General features: G+C 44.5%; 1 protein-coding gene across 1 annotated transcript in view; it reads right to left on the bottom strand.

The window, feature by feature from the left end:
• RABEP1 (rabaptin, RAB GTPase binding effector protein 1) overlaps window positions 1-18488 on the bottom strand; it is a 102772-nt gene that overhangs the window by 21010 nt on the left and 63274 nt on the right. The window contains exons 11-14 of the mRNA XM_056556366.1: window positions 18281-18397; window positions 12872-12970; window positions 10973-11113; window positions 6570-6759 (exon numbers count right to left, since the gene is read on the bottom strand). Coding sequence (XP_056412341.1) covers window positions 6570-6759; window positions 10973-11113; window positions 12872-12970; window positions 18281-18397 — 547 coding nt within the window. The remainder of the gene's footprint in view (window positions 1-6569; window positions 6760-10972; window positions 11114-12871; window positions 12971-18280; window positions 18398-18488) is intronic.

Raw genomic sequence — 18488 nt, 5'->3', positions numbered from 1 at the left:
ATCTGCAACTAGTTCATAATGGTACCACGTACCACATTTATAATGTCTATGCTCCTAATGGTGATAATTCTTCCTTTTTCCACTCTTTAGCAGCCATGGTTAACAGCACTAACGGACCACTCACCATCCTGGGAGGGGACTTGAACACAGAAGTTGACCCACTAGTGGATCGTAGACGATCAGTTCACACCTCTACAGCTCTCCGGCCGATTGATAGTTCTCTCCCCTTTTTAGACACAGACAGGGCTGATTGACTCTTGGCGTCACTTACACCCGGATGGTTGTGAGTACACGCACTTCTCAAACATACATGGCTCGTGGTGGATATAAGGGATCTGGTCATTTCAGATCATGCACCGGTGACTATGGAGCTCCTGCCATCATACCCCCCAAGAGTTCTGATTTCTTGTGGCAGTCTCAGTATTATCTAACGAAAGATGAATCTTTCCTGAGCCTTCTCAAGGGGTGGTGGCTGGAATTCCAGACGGACAATGCATCCCATGTATACAATCCCTCCCTTTACTGGGAAACAGCAAAAGTTGAGTTTCAGGGTAAGATTATGTGTTATAGCAACACAGTTAAACGGAAAACCTTGGAGGGTTATGCTGAGGCGAGTGCAACTTCAGCGGAGGCGTATTCCTATTTCCAAGAGTCTCGCACCGCAGAACACAAACATATGGCAGGAAGTCTTCGTATGAACTCTGGTTAGATAGGAAAGAGAGGGTCTATCGGTCTCACTTCGAGGCTGATCTCTTTAGACAGGGTAATAAAGCGGGACGCGCGAATAGCTAAAGGATCCCACACGCCAGCACACGTTCTAGCTTTGCATGATCCCGCAGGAAACATGACGCACGGACCACATTCCATTAACGATGTCTTGGGCTCCTATTATGCTGCTCTTTATTCCTCTCCTACTGATTAGGGAACAAGGTTCTTGGAGGGATTATCATTACCGTCCCTATCTGATGAACAGAGTCAGGAACTCAATGCAGATGTAACTTCGGAGAAAGTAGCAAATTGTATATGCTCGCTGGCGAACAGAAAGGCACCAGGACCTGATGGCCATCATGGCGAATTCTACAAGCCCCTTATAGATCAGATGGGACCCCCCTTAATGGCATATTTTAACGAAGTATTACACACAGGCATATTATCACCAACTGCAAAATTGGCTTACATAAAAGTACCTATCGCCCCATCTCTTTGATCAACCAAGATGTGAAGTTGCTTACCAAGATACTGGCTGATTGCCTGGACAGGTTTTTACCCTCTCTTGTTGGTGACCATCAGGTGGGATTCTTGAAAACCTGCTCGGCAGTCACGAATATTAGAAAGGTACTGGTAGTCCCAGCCAGCCACCCAAGTCCTGTCAAAATTTGGGATTGTGGGATGGTTTAGCTCCTTCATAGACGGCCTTTATGATGATCTTACAGCTAGGGTGCATACACCTGGAATCCTGTCCACCCCCTTACATTAGCGAAAGACACACGCCAGGGTTGTCCCTTATCACCCTTACTGTTCGATCTGGCGATTGAGCCTTTGGCCCGTTATTTGATCACTTCGGATGTCTAAGGGGGCATAACTGTGGGCACCCATGAGGTCAAATTATCCATGTTTGCCGAATACGTGCTTCTTTACCTCAGTAATCCCAGAGAGGCTGTCCCTAAAATTCTTACCTTCTTATCCTATGTGGGGAGTTTCCCAGGTTATAGAGTTAATGCAGCCAAGAGTATGCTTTTACCTTTGGGGGTGACTTCTCCGGGACGGCTTCCTGATGCGAATGCGCAAGTTGCCTATTCCTTTATTACTTATTTAGGCACCCGCATAGGATGAACTCCTGATTTATTCACTCAACTATACACCGATTTTTCGGTGCATATTGGCTGAACTAATGCACTGGGAGAATTTACCACTCTACCAATTTTTTGGATAGATGCCATCTTATCAAAATTATTAGTTTCCCTTGGTTGCTATATCCTCTGCAAACACTCCCGCTCCAACGCTCTGATGTCAGACGCCTCAACACGCTTCCTGTGGCAAGGCAAACGCCCGCACATAGCTCTGCAAAAACTCATGCTTAGTAAAGTGGAGGGAGGGGTAAATTTCCCAAATGTTAGGGGCTATAATCTGGCATATATTTTTTGTCACACTCTAGATATGCTACATGACTCCAATTACTTTTCCAACCTAGTGGCGAAGAAGGCATTGGCGGCCCCTTGGTCCTTGCCGGCCTTACTATACACTTCATATGCTAAGCTTCCAGACAGGATCAAGGGATCAGCGCTCCTACGTGATACAGTAGTGGCTTGGAAGGCGGTGCAGAAGGTCCTTTCTTTTATCCAAACAAATGACTCTGCTCGACCCTCCGGAATTCCCACAGAGTAGATCCTCCCCTTGGCTGTGACTGTGGGTTTCTAAAGGGGTAGTGACGGTGGGACGACTGCTCCATAGCGATGACCATAGGTGGCTCACACCGGCAGAGATGCTTAAATGGGCACTGTCGAACTTTTTTTTTTTTTTTTTTTAATATGTTGTATACTTATGTACTACAACATATCTCTAATATACATCAATTATTTTTTTTGTGTTTAAAATATTGTATTTTCCATTTGAAATCCGGCCACTAGGGGTCTCTCCTAGTGGCCGGCTGCAGCCTGCTGTGACATCACTGCTGAATTTGGACCGATCCCGGCTTGGCAATCGGTCTGAATTCAGTCAGCCTGCCTGTCAGACAGGCGGGAGCAAGTGCTGTGAACGCCGGGGCTGCGCGCATTGGCTCACTGACCTCACGCGCCGCCCGACCCCGCCATGTACGGTCTGGAGGCAGCGCGCGCACAGAATATCAGTGCCACGCTGATGCTCCAGGACTGTATATGTCCTTTTGGGGTAAGTCTGATCTGAGGTCTTATCTGAGGTCTCGGCAGAGAATTTTGCATGGCTGGTCTGGCGAAGCTCCTATACTCCTCCTCCCTGGATAGCACATGCGGTGAAAAACTGGGAGGAGGAGACCCCGAAGCAGCCTGCCGTACGATTGGCCACTCATCTTACCTAGTCTGAGCACTGCACAGACTAGGTAAGGGCGGAAGCCGGCACCCAGCAGGCTTCAGTGACGTTGTGCCTGCTGGGGAAAGTCTGCTTCCTGCTCAGGCAGAGTGAGCAGCGTTACGGACCTGAAAAATTCAATTTAGAAGGTAGGAAAAATGTTTTTGAAGGCAGGGAGGGTGTTAGGGAGAGATAAGCAATAGGTAGGGACAGAAAAGAAAATGGTGGGAGCTACTCTAACAGGTTTGAGCTTCCCTGGTCACACGCTCTGTATGCCAATCAGGTCCTCGCATTCTGCTCCTCTAGATTACGTGACCTGTCGAGGGAAGCCATGGTCCACATTTAGGACGATGTTATAGTTAGTGAGCCACAGAGAAGTTCAATATCCAACTTATATGCAGTCTTCCGTAACAGTTTTCTAAAACTTGATCCCAAACGTGTGTTCCATACATGGAAGCGGTGGACTGGAGACCCTGACATTACTGACATAATTCTACATGGGTGGACAGCTGTTTGGAAAAATGTTATCAATGAGCGGTGGAGGGAAACTTCTTTCGAGGTAGCCCACGCAGCTTTATATAGTTTTAACATATTGCCCTCTCCTTCCTTCCCGGATAGGTTAATTCACTGCCCAAAGTGCAAGACACCGCTCACTAACATGCATCATGGGGTCTGGGAGTGCCCTCACACAGTTTACTACAGGCACCTCATACAGTCATACATATAGGACCATTGGAAAACGTGGGTCCCGTTTACACCACAATCCTTATTAATTCACCAATTGCGCCCACTGGAGGGAGAAGTGGAGGAGGAGAGGTTCCCGCGGTTTATTCATGAAATCCTTTTAGTGGCACTACGTTGCCTTTTCGCCAAATGGTTGGATCCCATCACTCCAGATTTGCCAATGCTGAGAGTCCAATTGAAATACTTCTTAGAGATTGATCGATTAGATGCCAAACACCACCCTGAATCAGGCACCAAACGCTTTTTTTCTGAATTGAAATCCTTTATTGTTACTCACTATGACTCTCAGGGGATTGCTGAAATTGTACGACCATTCAGATACACCACTTGGTATAGTGTGGAACCCCTGAAAGGTTCCCTAGGTGTTTTGCACTTACCGGATACTTAAAGGGGTACTCCACCCCTAGGCATCTTATCCCCTATCCAAAGGATAGGGGATAAGATGTCTGATCGCGGGGGTCCGGCTGCTGGGGACCCCCGGGATCTCGGCTGCGGCACCCTGCTGTCATTACTGCACAGAGCAAACTCGCTCTGTGCGTAATGATGGTCGCTACAGGGGCAAGAGCATCGTCACGTCACGGCCCGCCCCTTAATGCAAGTCTATGGAAGGTGGCGTGACAGCCGCCACACCCCCTCCCACAGACTTGTATTGCAGGGGGCGGACCGTGATGTCACGAGGGGGCAGAGCTGTCACGATGCTCCGGCCCCTGTATTGCCCGTCATTACGCACAGAGCGAGTTTGCTCTGTGCAGTAATGACAGCGAGGTGCTGCAGCCGAGATCCCGGGGGTCCCCAGTGGCGGGACCCCGTGATCAGACATCTTATCCCATATGCTTTGGATAGGGGATAAGATGTCTAGGGGCGGAGTACCCCTTTAATATAGCCCACGTATTCTTCGTCGAACACGATTGTTCCTCTTTTAGATCCCCTGGAACCGACAGCGGCTCCCTGTGTGCGGGTGGGGGGTGTGGGGCTTAGCGTTCGGTATTAATTTACCTTATATGGGGCCTAGATGGCACTATTATATCTCCTACTCTTCGTTGGCCATGTGCAGGTTTCTCTGACTGCTTATTTTGAGGCGATCACGGACATCAACTTTTCGAGCACCGCCTCTTGCTCTACGTGGTTGATAAGTGACTGCTTTCTTATTGGGGAGGGAGGGGGTTGTTTTTGTTATGATACAGTATTGGGCCCATTGACTGTTGCGGAGGAGATGTTTTTTTGCACTATTTGCATGGTAATTGTACTTTTGTCCTCACGAATCTAGCCTTTTTGTATTGTATTACCTTATTTTTTGTTTATTGCTAAATGTTTAATAAAAATAGATTTAACAAAAATAAATAAAAGTAAAGCTTTTTTTTTTTTTAATACATTATAGCTATGAAAATGTCTGTAAAAGGTGCTTACATCTGTTAGGAATGACCATATGTTTCCATCAGGTCCCTGCTGAATCCATATACTCCCCTATCCCCTGCAGGAAGCTGTTCATACTACCCTCTACAATTCATATTCTGTCAGTATATTGTTGAGTATCCTTCTCTGGTCTTAGTTTCCCAACAGTCTGTGACCGGAACTTCCTTAGTTTGAATAATGTGCAACTTTGTTAAGTCCATGATACTGTTACTGGGTTATGCGGATATGTCCGCTCTTTAGCGCTCTGATTTGTTATTTTGTTCAGAAGGTCTCTTGCCCTATTGTACAGGACCAAATGTTTCCCTTTATGCAACAATTTTAGAGCTTTACTGCTAAGATATATTATATTGGTTCCTTGGTTACTGGTTATTGTCAGCAATTCTCTACCTATATGTGGAATATTTGCTATGTTTTAAAAAAACATTTTACTAAATAAAATAAGAGGACATGCGTTTTAAGTGTACAGCGCTGCAGCACCATACATTTACAGTGCGGCTATGAAGAGAGCGCTAAAGCTGCCCTTGCTTCATAGTGGGGACTCACAGATAATAATCATGCTGATGTCCATCATTAGCCCTACAGATGCTATGATCAATGTCGATCAGGGTATCTATTGTGAAAATGGATCTACAGGTGGGTTTAGGTGGGCTCAGCAGACCCTATCAGTTGCAGAGGTTTTATGAGTGCAAATGGCCACCCGAGGTCTCTTACTGAACAGTACATTAAAAACCAATGACTGCATATAATAGTTCCCTATGAGGACTTAAAAAGTGCAAAATAAACATAATAAAAAAGTTGTAAACAAATATATAAACATCTGCCCGAATAAAAATACAAATCACCCTCCCATTAAAAAAAACAAAACATATTTGGTTTCACCACGCATGGAAATGTCCGAACTATTAAAATATGTTTATGATCCTGCATGGTAAACGCAAAAAAATACTAAATCAGAACTGCTGATTTTTTAAAATAAAAAAATGATTAAAAAGAGATAAAAAAAAAAGTTATCAAAACAAAAAATAACACTGATAAAAACTACAATTTCCTTTATACAGCCTTGTATACAGAGAAATAAAGTTATAGGTGTCGGAATAGAACAAATCTTAAATTTTTTTTTTCTTTACAAAAAAGTAAGTAGTACAACAGTAGACAGGCATGTAACCATATATATTGTTGTAATTATATTGTGTAACTAGTCCGTATGCAATTTATCGATTGTATTAGAGTGGGTGAAATCCACATAAATGTTTGTATAATTTCTTGCATCCCTAATGCCTTTTGGTTAGTTCTAAAACTTTTTTTTTTTTTTGCATCACTATTGTAATAAAAAAAAATTGAGTCTTGGAAAAGCACACTGAATTGGTTACCTATTTCCTCTTTACAGTTTTCTATTTCAATTTGAAGTGTTTCTTCTATGTTTTCCTTCTGACATTGTTCAGCTTGAATTTGCTCTTTTAAAAAGAGTATTTCTGCTTTCAGCTTTTCTTCAAGGTGGTCTGATGCTGTATGGACACTAATAATATCTTCACGGTATTTCAAAACTAGTTCATGCAACTCCTAAAAAATAAAAAATTGAACAGTACTGTGAAACAAAAATAAGAAAAAAGTTCAAAAACAATATATTTTTTTCATCTATAAACATAGTAAGCATAAAATGTTAGTTTAATGCTGGCATGATCTGCTTTACAAAAAAGTGGATTATAAGACAACCAGCATGACTAAGGAACATAAAACAGGCTCTAGCTTAGGATAGTACAAAAATAGGAACACAAATGTACAAATAACCTTTTATATACAATAAATGCAACCAGCCATCTTTTCATGCTACTTAATCAAAAAGCATCATGAAACAGGCGCACTAACGCTTACAATGCGCTATGATTTACCTGAAACACTACATTTTTGAGAAAACATAGTTGTAAACATGAGCTGGGAACTTGGTATAAAGTCAGGGAGGCAACTCTTCCTGAAGCCAATTCCTACTGCCTTACTAGGCCTGAATGACCACTTTCTTCCCTATACAAACATCAGTCATCTACCCAGTCCCCAGCTCATCTAAATATCTACAATTTCTCTGAAACCTTGTAGTGTTTAAGAGTAAATCATAGTACATTGTTGATGCCTATAACAGGATGCTCACAGATTGGGCAGCGTCAAACAGCTGACAGAATACTATATATATATATTTATTTATATATATATATATATATATATATATATATATATATATATATATATATATATATGCTATAAAATAGTGCTCATAGCTATTATCCTTCAGAAAGAAAGGTTGCAGGCATCTTATACTTCTAGGAGATTGAAAGATGGAAAAGTCATGCTACAGCTATCAAAGAACCAATAGAAGATATCCAGCTTCACAGCAAACTGTTAAAATGTTCAAGCTTTATTGTGAACCATTAAAAAAAACATGATACATGATCAAAACAACCGCACCGACTCGTTTCGGACTTACAATAAGACCTTAATCATGGCAAGTTATAGACAGAACTGTGCTGGTTTATATAGTGTACCTGAATATGACGTGGTATCAGGAACCTCCCATCCACACGGGCCGGCGTGTGATGGCAGATCCGGTGGATGTCAGGGGAACAAGACTTAAAAGGTATGTGTGAGGTTACACCGAAAACCTGTACTGGATGTGCTATATAGATGCATGTTCAGTGTTCATCACAGCACGTGAAGAAACCCAAAGTGTGAACATAGGTATATGTTCACCAAAAAGCAAATGAAGAAACGCAGAAATTGAACACACATTTAAATGCAGTCTTAATCACAATCGCAGGCTTCAAAAAAGTGGTTTAAGTCACAAATATAGACTTTAAAATTGTGTAACAAATACTGTAGATGAAGAATAATGGTATAAACTTAACCCCATTAGACAAACTACTATACGTAATTCTGCATCTAACGCATAATCAGCAAAGAGGATTTATGTAACCCAACACTGGCACAATACTTGTGCCACATAGAACCAATGAGAGCACCACAAATAGCAGATAATGTGGGGATCAATTGATATAGTTATAATGACATGCTTATGTAGGATGTATAAAAGCGGTTACATGTGATTGAACATAACTTATAATTCAATAAATAAATATATACGGGCGCACCAAAAAGTTAAGATATTGTCATACCAGTACCGACCCTTCCGCAGAGGAATTATGCCTGTCTGGAGCTATGTGCAATATTCTATTTATGCTTTTATCAGTATTTTACTACAAAACATTTTTTAACACCACATAATAAATTTGACAATATTTTAACTCTTTTTGGTGCGCCAGTATATATAGAGAATATAAATGTGGGATATACAATTAGATGACATAAATCCTCGGCATTGGGTTATTCCATCAGTGCCAAAAGTAGATAGAGAGTATCAAATCATGGTTGTCCCTTAATGACAATGTAAAGTTTGATATAATTAATATATGTACATGAGGTCATTACGGTAATTTAAACCTTTAGGGACACATGAATCTAGGGATATAATCCAATAGGCCTCTCTGGACTGTACCATCTGTGTCCAGTCACTGCCTCTGGTGGGTTGATGAACTTTTTCAATGCCGCAGACCATTATGTCTGAACAATCCCCTTCATGTATCTCCCGGATGTGTTTACTGAGTCCCGAAGACGTGCGGGCACTACTGAGGTGCGTTGGTATGGCTGCTCTTAAGTGTTCTGCTATGCAAGTTTTTAATTTTCTGATGGTACAGCCCACGTATTGAAGTTGGCATTTACGACATGTTGCTGAATATATCATATGATGAGAGTTGCAATTTATAAAAGTTTTGATAGGAAAAGTGGAATGATTGGCTGTAGAAGTGAAACTACGAGCATTATTAACCAATTTGCACATAGGGCAGCGGGATTGATTGCATTTATGAAAACCTTTGGAGGATAACCAAGTTCCAGACTTGATGGTATCTTTAAATTCGCTAGGGGATAGCCGATTCCTAAGGGATTGCCCTCTCCTAGCAACAAATCTGATCCCCGTTTGAAGAATTTTTGCCGGAATAGAATCTTGGTACAGTACTGGTAGATGTTGTTGGATTACGTTACAGATATCCTTGAATTGTGGTTAATATGGGGTAGAGAAAGTACAGTAATTTTTTTGAGAATTTTTAGGTTGAATAATGGGATTTGAATTGTGTTCTTTTCTTTCCCTTTTCTTCTCCACAATGACTTCTCCACAGGGCTTTGTGGTGCGGTATACAGGTGTATAGCGCAGAAACATCGCATGATAACCATGTAAAATTTTCTTTCGTGGCGATAGACTGAACAGCATTCAGCAATGATTTTGTATCCTTAATGTATCCCATAGTTCAGGTTACTAACGGTTGGAGTAAGTGATCTAACCAGGATCCTATCTTTTCAAGTAGAGAGTCAATTCTTGCAACAATGGGACGAACAGGAGGCGGAAACTGATTTCTATGGATTTTAGGGAACCCATGAAAAATGGGGCATCTGGGGAATTGAGGTAACAGGTAGTCATGTTGTGTTTGATTTATGACTCCTAGTTGTAATCCTTCATCCAGAAGCTGTTTTAATTCCAGTGTGACTTGTTTCATGGGATTTGATGTGAGGGCTTTGTAAGTGGCTGTGTCATTCAATTGTGATAAGATGGACTTTTCATAATTTTTTTTTGTCAAGCACCACTATGGCCCCACCTTTATCCGCTTGTCTTATTTCAATGGTTTCATTTTTTGTAAGATCATATAAGGCTTGTCGTTGTGCTTTAGTTCGGTTGTGTTTAGATATAAAGGTAGAATTCATAAAATTTTGGAGATCTTTTTCAACTCGCAATTGAAATAGGTCCATGGCGTCACATCTCGAGTTTATGGGATAGTAAGTGGGATTTGGTGTGGAAAAATTATCCATCGCATGGTTTCGTTCATTTTCAGTGTTGCACTCCATTGTATTATCCTGCAAATCCATGAGATCTAAAAGTGTGGTAAGATCTTGGAATGAAGCATGAAGAGGAAGAGTGTTTAGTGCTATGTCGTTAAGTGGTGCTATTTGGCACAAGTATTGTGCCAGTGTTGGGTTACATAAATCCTCTTTGCTGATTATGCGTTAGATGCAGAATTACGTATAGTAGTTTGTCTAATGTGGTTAAGTTTATACCATTATTCTTCATCTACAGTATTTGTTACACATTTTTTAAAGTTTATATTTGTGACTTAAGCCACTTTTTTTAAGCCTGCGATTGTGATTAAGACTTAAATGTATGTTCACTCTTTGTACTTCTTCATTTGCTTTTTGGTGAACATATACCTATGTTCACACTTTGGGTTTCTTCACATGCTTTGATGAACAGTGAACATGCATCTAAATAGCACATCCAGTACAGGTTTTCGGTGTAACCTTGCACATACCTTGAAGTCTTGTTCACCTGACATCCACCGGATCTGCAATCACATGCCGGCCCGCGTGGATGGCAGGTTCCTGATACCACGTCATATTCAGGTACACTATATAAACCAGCACAGTTCTGTCTATAACTTGCCATGATTAAGGACTTATTGTAAGTCCGAAACATGTTGGCGCGGTGGTTTTTACCATGTATCACCATGTTTTTTAATGGATCACTTCTCCGAGCTCAAGCGCTTCTTAAACCCGGCATCTCCCTATATGAACATTACTGGGCTAATGTGGTGAGTGAGCTGAGTGGCTCTTTTTTCTTGTCTCATTTACAGCTATCAAAGATCTGCAAGCGACAGCACTTAAAAATAAAAACTCAAAACACCTCAATGGTATCAGGAAGGATGAAGTTTTCTGCTTGCTGAAGTGACACATGCAGTCCATGCTTCCCTTGAAGACTTTCATTGTCCTTCTGTAACCTAGTCAACTCTTCAGAAACCTGCTCCCGCGACTGCATAAGAACGGCCTAAAAATAAAAGAAATCATGATCCATTTCTGTGTAATACAGTGTAACTTTTAAAGGTATTCTGCAAGTTAGATCGGAGGGTAAGATTGCTGGGTGTCTAACCTCTGGGACCCCCTGTGATCTCAAGAACATGGCCCAGTCTCTGTTTTGAATTAAGCAGTTAGTGGCGCACACACACTATCGCTCCATTCATTGGCTATGAAGCTGCTGGAGATAGCAGAGTAAGGCCCTAGGCTATCTCTAGAAGCCTCATACACAATGAATAAAGTGTTGACATGCATGAACTACTCATTGCTCTTTTCAAAACACAGCCTTCAGCCCAGTTGTTGGGATTATAGGGAGTACCAACGGTCAGACGCCTCCTGAGCTGACACTTTATACTGTGGATAGAGCTGTAACTAGAAATATGCCTTTAACCCCTTAAGGACCGGAGGTTTTTCCGTTTTTGCATTTTCGTTTTTTGCTCCTTGCCTTTAAAAAATCATAACTCTTTCAAATTTACACCTAAAAATCCATATGATGGCTTATTTTTTGCGCCACCAATTCTACTTTGTAATGACATCAGTCATTTTGCCCAAAAATCTATGGTGAAGCGGGAAAAAAAATCATTGTGCGACAAAATTGAAAAAAAAACGCTGTTTTGTAACTTTTGGGGGCTTCCGTTTCTACGTAGTACATTTTTCGGTACAAATGACACCTGATATGTATTCTGTAGGTCCATACGATTAAAATGATACCCTACTTATATAGGTTTGATTTTGTCGGACTTCTGTAAAAAATCATAACTACATGCAGGAAAATTAATACGTTTAAAATTGTCATCTTCTGACCCCTATAACTTTTTTATTTTTTCGTGTATGGGGCGGCATGAGGGCTCATTTTTTGCGCCGTGATCTGAAGTTTTTAACGGTACCATTTTTGCATTGATAGGACTTATTGATCACTTTTTATTCATTTTTAAATGATATAAAAAGTGACCAAAAATGCACTATTTTGGACTTTGGAATTTTTTTGCGCGCACGCCATTGACCGAGCGGTTTAATTAATGATATATTTTTATAATTTGGACATTTCCGCACGCGGTGATACCACATATGTTTATTTTTATTTTTATTTACACTGTGTTTTTTTTTTTATTGGAAAAGGGGGGTGATTCAAACTTTTAATAGGGGAGGAGTTAAATGATCTTTATTCACTTTTTTTTTTCACTTTTTTTTTGCAGTGTTATAGGTCCCATAGGGACCTATAACACTGCACACACTGATCTTCTATGTTGATCACTGGTTTCTCATAAGAAACCAGTGATCAACGATTCTGCCGGATGACTGCTCATGCCTGGATCTCAGGCACTGAGCAGTCATTCGGCGATCGGACAGCGAGGAGGCAGGAAGGGGCCCTCCCGCTGTCCTGTCAGCTGTTCGGGATGCCGCGATTAGCCGCGGCTATCCCGAACAGCCCGACTGAGCTAGCCGGGAACTTTCACTTTCACTTTTAGCCGCGCGGCTCAGCTTTGAGCGCGCGGCTAAAGGGTTAATAGCGCGCGGCGCCGCGATCGGCGCTGCGCGCTATTAGAGGCGGGTCCCGGCTTCACTATGACGCCGGGCCCGCCATGATATGACGCGGGGTTACTGTGTAACCCCGCGTTATATCGGAAGAGCAGGACCAAGGACGTACCGGTACGTCCTTGGTCCTTAAGGGGTTAAGTTCAATAATTTATTGTAATATTGCAGTTCATCAATTTTCATTTAATGGAATTACCATTTGCTCTTCAACACTTCTCTTTGCCAAAGAGAACGCTTGCTGCAAGTCTGTAAGCAAGGTTTCTGAATCCTGAGCTCTCTGTGTAAGGATGGATATCTAAAGAAAACAATGGAAATAGAATTAGACTAAGTAGAAAATACACATTGCCTTTTCTAAAGTGAAATTCAGATTTTACCTTGACTAGAAATATATAAAATAAAATATAAGAGACATTATAGTGACTATTACAAGTTGTAGCAGAAAGGTAAAGAAAATTGTCCTAGATGGGTCCTGTGTTATCTGCCTCCTGCTGTATAATAAGGAGATTTTTGTTTACTTACCGTAAAATCTCTTTCTCGGAGGATCCATTGGGGGACACAGACCGTGGGTGTATGCTGCTGTCTCTAGGAGGTGTGACACTATGGTAGTAAAAAAAAGTTGGCTCCTCCCAGCAGGATATACCCGCCTTCAGGCCCTGCGCTAATCAGTTTTAGTTCCAAAGCAATAGGAGGAGACCAACAGGTCACGAAAAAATCCAAACTGTCCGAGAACCAGAAGGAAAAAAAACATAACCGAACACATCCTCGGACAGAGAACCAAAGGAAACCCCAAAAAGGGTGGTAGCTGTGTCCCCCAATGGATCCTCCGAGAAACATTTTACGGTAAAAATCTCCTTTTCTCTATCGGCTATATTGGGGGACACAGACCGTGGGACGTACCAAAGCCGTCCTTTGGGTGGGCAGATAAGCAGTCAGGCAGACAGACGATCCACTGCCGCCTGCTACACTTTACGACCCAGACTAGCATCAGCCGATGCGAAGGTATGAACTCGGTAGAACCTCGAGAAAGTGTGCAAAGACGACCAAGGTAGCCAAGGATGCAAATCTGCGAGGCCGAGCCCAGGACGCCCCAACAGAACGGGTAGAATGAGCCACAACCCTGAAAGGAGGAATCTTCCCCTTACAGCGATAGGCTTCCGAAAAGGCGGACCGAATCCACCGAGAAATGGTGGCCTTGGAAGCAGGTTGTCCCTTACGACGACCTTCTGTAAGGACGAAAAAGGAATCACACTGACGAAACGAAGATGTGATGGAGAGATAAGACCGAACAGCCCGAACTACATCCAGCTTGTGTAGTAAGCGCTCCTTAGGATGAGAAGGAGCAGGACAAAAAGACGGGAGGGCGATGTCCTCATTGAGATGAAAGGCCGAAACCACCTTAGGCAAAAAGGAAGGATCTGGCCGGAAAACAACCTTGTCCTGGTGGATCACCAGAAACGGAGAACGGCAGGAGAGAGCTGACAAATCAGATACCCTCCGGATGGAGGTGATCGCAACAAGAAACGCCACTTTCCAAGAAAGGAGGCGGAGAAATGACCGCCCTTGGAGAAGAAGGAAGGAGTGGAGCCACCAGAGCAGAGACTGACGGTCCCTGCGAGGGAGAACAATCTGACGATCGAGGGACAGTGGAGACCTGTCCTATCGAGAGAGAATCACCAGTTGAAGGTAATGAAACTGGGCAAAGGGTACGGCCTACATAGTTGCCACCATCCGACCCAGGACTTCCATACAAGTGCGGATGGGGACTGAGACCTGGGTCCGAAGGGAGCAGACCCCCAATAGAAGCGCCAGACGTTTGTCCGGCGGGAGGCAAATTCGGGCAGAGGCCGCGTTTAGAGACTGGGTAGGACAGAGGACTGACTTGTCCCGGTTGACCATCCACCCGAAGCGATCCAAAGTGTGGAGAGTGACGTCCACATTCTCCAGAGTCTGGGCTCTGGTTGGAGCCTTGATGAGAAGGTCGTCCAGGTAGGATATCACCGAGACTCCCCTCGACCGTAACAGGCCCATCACTGGCGCAAGGATCTTGGTAAAGACCCGAGGAGCAGTGGCCAGACCAAAGGGGAGGGCTACGAATTGAAAATGCTCCTCCGGAACCGCAAAGCGGAGGTGCCGATGATGGCCCTGAAATATTGGCACATGGAGGTAGGCATCCTTGATGTCCACCGATGAAAGAAACTCCCCGTGTTCCAGGGACGCCACCACTAAACGGAGAGATTCCATTCGGAAGTGGCGGATAAGAAGATGACGGTTGAGACGCTTGTGGTCTAGGATTGGTCACACAGAACCGTCCTTCTTGGGAACCACAAAAAGATTGGAATAGAAACCCCAAAACCATTCCCCTGGAGGAACGGGAATGATAACCCCCTGGAGAAGCAGAGACTGGAGAGCCTCTCGAAATTGCTTTGCCAGAGAAGGAGACCGGGGGGCCCGGGATCGAAAAAAGCGATCCCTCGGAAGGGAGGCAAATTCGATTCGGTAACCGTTGGACACCACGTCCCTGACCCAAGAGTCCTGAATGTGTGAAGTCCAGATGTCTCAAAAAAGTAAGAGACGACTTCCCACCTGAGAAGAAAACGCAGGTGGGGGCCTCACTTCATGCAGAAGTGGGTTTGCGGTTGCCTGATTTGGGCGCAAAACGGCCGGACCGGTTGGAGTCCGACTTCCAAGACGGGCGTGCCTGAAACGAGGGAGCCTTCTTGTCCCGCAAAGGCGCCTGCCCGGACCCTTTCCTGGAGCCAAAGGTCCGAAAGGACCGAAAGGAAAAGGACTTCCTTTGGGAAGTAGGGCAAGCCTTATTTTGCGGCAACAAGGAACTCTTACCTCCCGTTGCCTCAGAGATAATCTCATCAAGGCGCTTGCCAAAAAGACGGCCACCCGTAAAAGGAAGCTTAGTGAGAGACCTTTTGGAAGCGGCATCCGCATTCCAAGCTTTAAGCCACATAGAGCGGCTGAGAGTCGCTAGGTGACCCACAGCAAAGGCAGAACAACGGGCTGACTGCATGGAAGCTGTGCACAGGAAGTCCCCAGCTTTAGAGCATTGGAGAGCCAGAGCAGATAGATCCTCTGGGGGGGATCCCGCTAAGATACCCTGATGGAGCTTTTGGCACCACTCCGACAGGGCCTTGGACACCCATGTCGAGACAAAGATGGGAAGAAGAGAAGAGCCAGCTGCTTCAGAGGCAAACTTTGCTAAGGATTCTACCTTCTACCTTAGTGACAAAGTCCTTGTCAAATCGATAACGTTCTTGAATCGTCTTGATTCCCGGGAACCTCTTGTCTGGATGTTTCCATGCAGATTCCAGAATGGCGTCAAAGTCAGCTTGAGAGCTTAGCACGATGAAAGGATACTCCTGGAGTGACATCCGAAGATCCTGGGTCCTCTAAGTGAAAGGTGTCTCTTATGGCTGTCACCAATGAGTTCACCAATTGAGTCAGATGCCGGCTCAGAAGCCTCGTCCGCCAGTTCACCAGGAGAATGTGAACGAGTAGAGGAAGTCCTGGAGGGGGGGCGACCCTGACCGGGTACGCGGCTCTGGCGTGGCAGAGCGGCGACTTTGAGAATGTCCTCTGGAGGAGCAACGTTTGTTGTGCCCAGATGACGGGGGGGGGGGGGGGCAAACGCCCACGTCTATCTGAAGACTCAATGGAAGAGTCAAACGAGGCACCCCTAGTACGTTTGTGAGAGCGTGAAGTATGTGGAGACGCGGAGCGGGCCCTCTCAGAGGCCCAGCGCAGGGAGGACACCACTTCCCTTGAGGCCTCAGCCACCGAACGGGAGACTTGGGTCAAGTCAGCCATATACTGGGTCAGGGAAGAAACCCAGGCTGGTGGAGAGGCTGAATCCACCAGAACCGAAAGGGCATCAGGGGGTACCAGGGGGTCTGGGGGAGCAGTGGAGCAGGCAGGGTAAGTGGGCTCGGTAGAGCCAGGCCTCTTGGTATTACAGTGCTTACAGAAAATATAAGTCACTGACATTCCAGGTTTCTGTTTAGAGGGAGGAACAGCTCTGGGTACGGACATAATGAGAAAAGAGACAGGAACTGCCTCACCCTAGTCTGTGTCCCCTGGCAGCTGCAGTGCAGCTAGAGTGTAAGAAACAGGCCCGCCAATAGTAGAGAGGGGCATGCCTGAAGCAGAGGCACTAACTAATTGGCCCCTTCTAACTGAAAATTGCACCCATGGCGCTGATTGGAGGCTACTTCGCGCCTCTGAAGAGCTCCGACAGCCCTGTGGGCGGAGCTATAGACAGGCTGAGAAGAAGCTGTAATGGCGCTTACTCCTTGTCCCGAGCGCACATGTCAGCCGCATATGCGCTCGGGGGAATAGAGCGGGCGGCCAATACGCCGGCAGAGACTGCCGGAGAAAGTGAAAGTAAGCCGGCGCAGAGAGCGGCCGGCCCGTACCAGCACCGCGGCTGTCAGCCGCATATAAGGCGCTGCGGTCGTAGCCACAAGTGACCACACACACAGTGAAGTACACAATGTAAAACATAGAGTACATGCCCCCTAAGATGCCACTGCTCCCCCAGAATAAAAGTCCAGCCCCTGTATAAGCCAGACCCATAACCTGAAAAGGTGGGACAAAAAACAGGGGGTCTCCATAAGTTGCAAGTCCGCACCTAAGGAGAAAAAAGGGGGAAAATACTTACCTCAGTCAGAAGAACTTACCTAATGGAGTCTTCAGTGAAGTCTTCAGTCAGCTTTAGTTACCTGCATCACGCCTGGCTGCTATGCGCGAGCGAAACGAGCAGGAAAATAGGGGGACCCGGACCCATGAGGTACAAACCCAGGCGCTGACCGTTGGCGAGGGGGGGGGGGGGGGGTGAACAGCGCATATACGCAATGTCTGTGTCCCCTTACTCGCAATGGGGAAACAGGGAACCGGAGTCCCCGAGTCCCCACCAGAAAACAGGAAAGAAAAAGGAACAAAAAACTAACACGTCCCTATACTAGGAAAACAAAAAAATCAGAAGACCTGGTCTTGAGAATTCCAGACCATGTCCACCTCCTTCAGACACTAAGCTTAAACTGATTAACTCATGGCCTGAAGGCGGGTATATTCTGCTGGGAGGAGACGACTTTTTTTATTACCATAGTGTCACACCTCCTAGAGACAGCAGCATACACCCACGGTCTGTGTCCCCCAATGGAGCCGATAGAGAAAGAGGTTTTACCTTTCACTATAATCCTGCATGTACTATAATAAGGCGATTGCTAAGTAATCTCTACAGGTAGTGTCAGCTTATTATGAGGTTTAGTGGTCAGCATAAGAAAAACTTTTTTTTCGTAATATAAATAATGACATGAAAAACTAGAAACACTAAACTAGAAAACTAATGACATGAAAAACTAGAGACATGAACCATTGATTCAAAGGGGTACTTCGCTGCTAAGCGTTTGGAACAAACTGTTCCGAATGCTGGAGCAGGGAGCTTGTGACATCATAGCCATGCCACCTTATGATGTCACACCCCGCCCCCTCAACGCAAGTCTATGGGAGGGGGCGTGACAGCTATAGCGTGACAGCTATGGCTATGACGTCACAAGCTCCAGCATTCAGGGCAGTCTTCTTTTCTCCCACTTACTTGATTAGTTGTTTCTTCTGTATTCTGTTTCATGTAGTCCTCAAGTTCCTGTTTATCCTTCAAGGTTTTCTCAAACTGCTCATTTGCTTGTCTCAGCATCAGTTGGAGCTTTTTTACCTGACAAAAATTGTAACTACAGGTTAAAGACTCCAAACACTGATTTATCAACTTCCATTATGTAGTTTGGGACAGTAAAAATTAAACTAAT

Source organism: Hyla sarda, chromosome 2 (assembly GCF_029499605.1).
Source record: "Hyla sarda isolate aHylSar1 chromosome 2, aHylSar1.hap1, whole genome shotgun sequence".
NCBI lineage: Eukaryota > Metazoa > Chordata > Amphibia > Anura > Hylidae > Hyla > Hyla sarda.
Note: the sequence above shows the minus strand (reverse complement) of the source record. Positions and strands in the feature narration are given on the sequence as shown.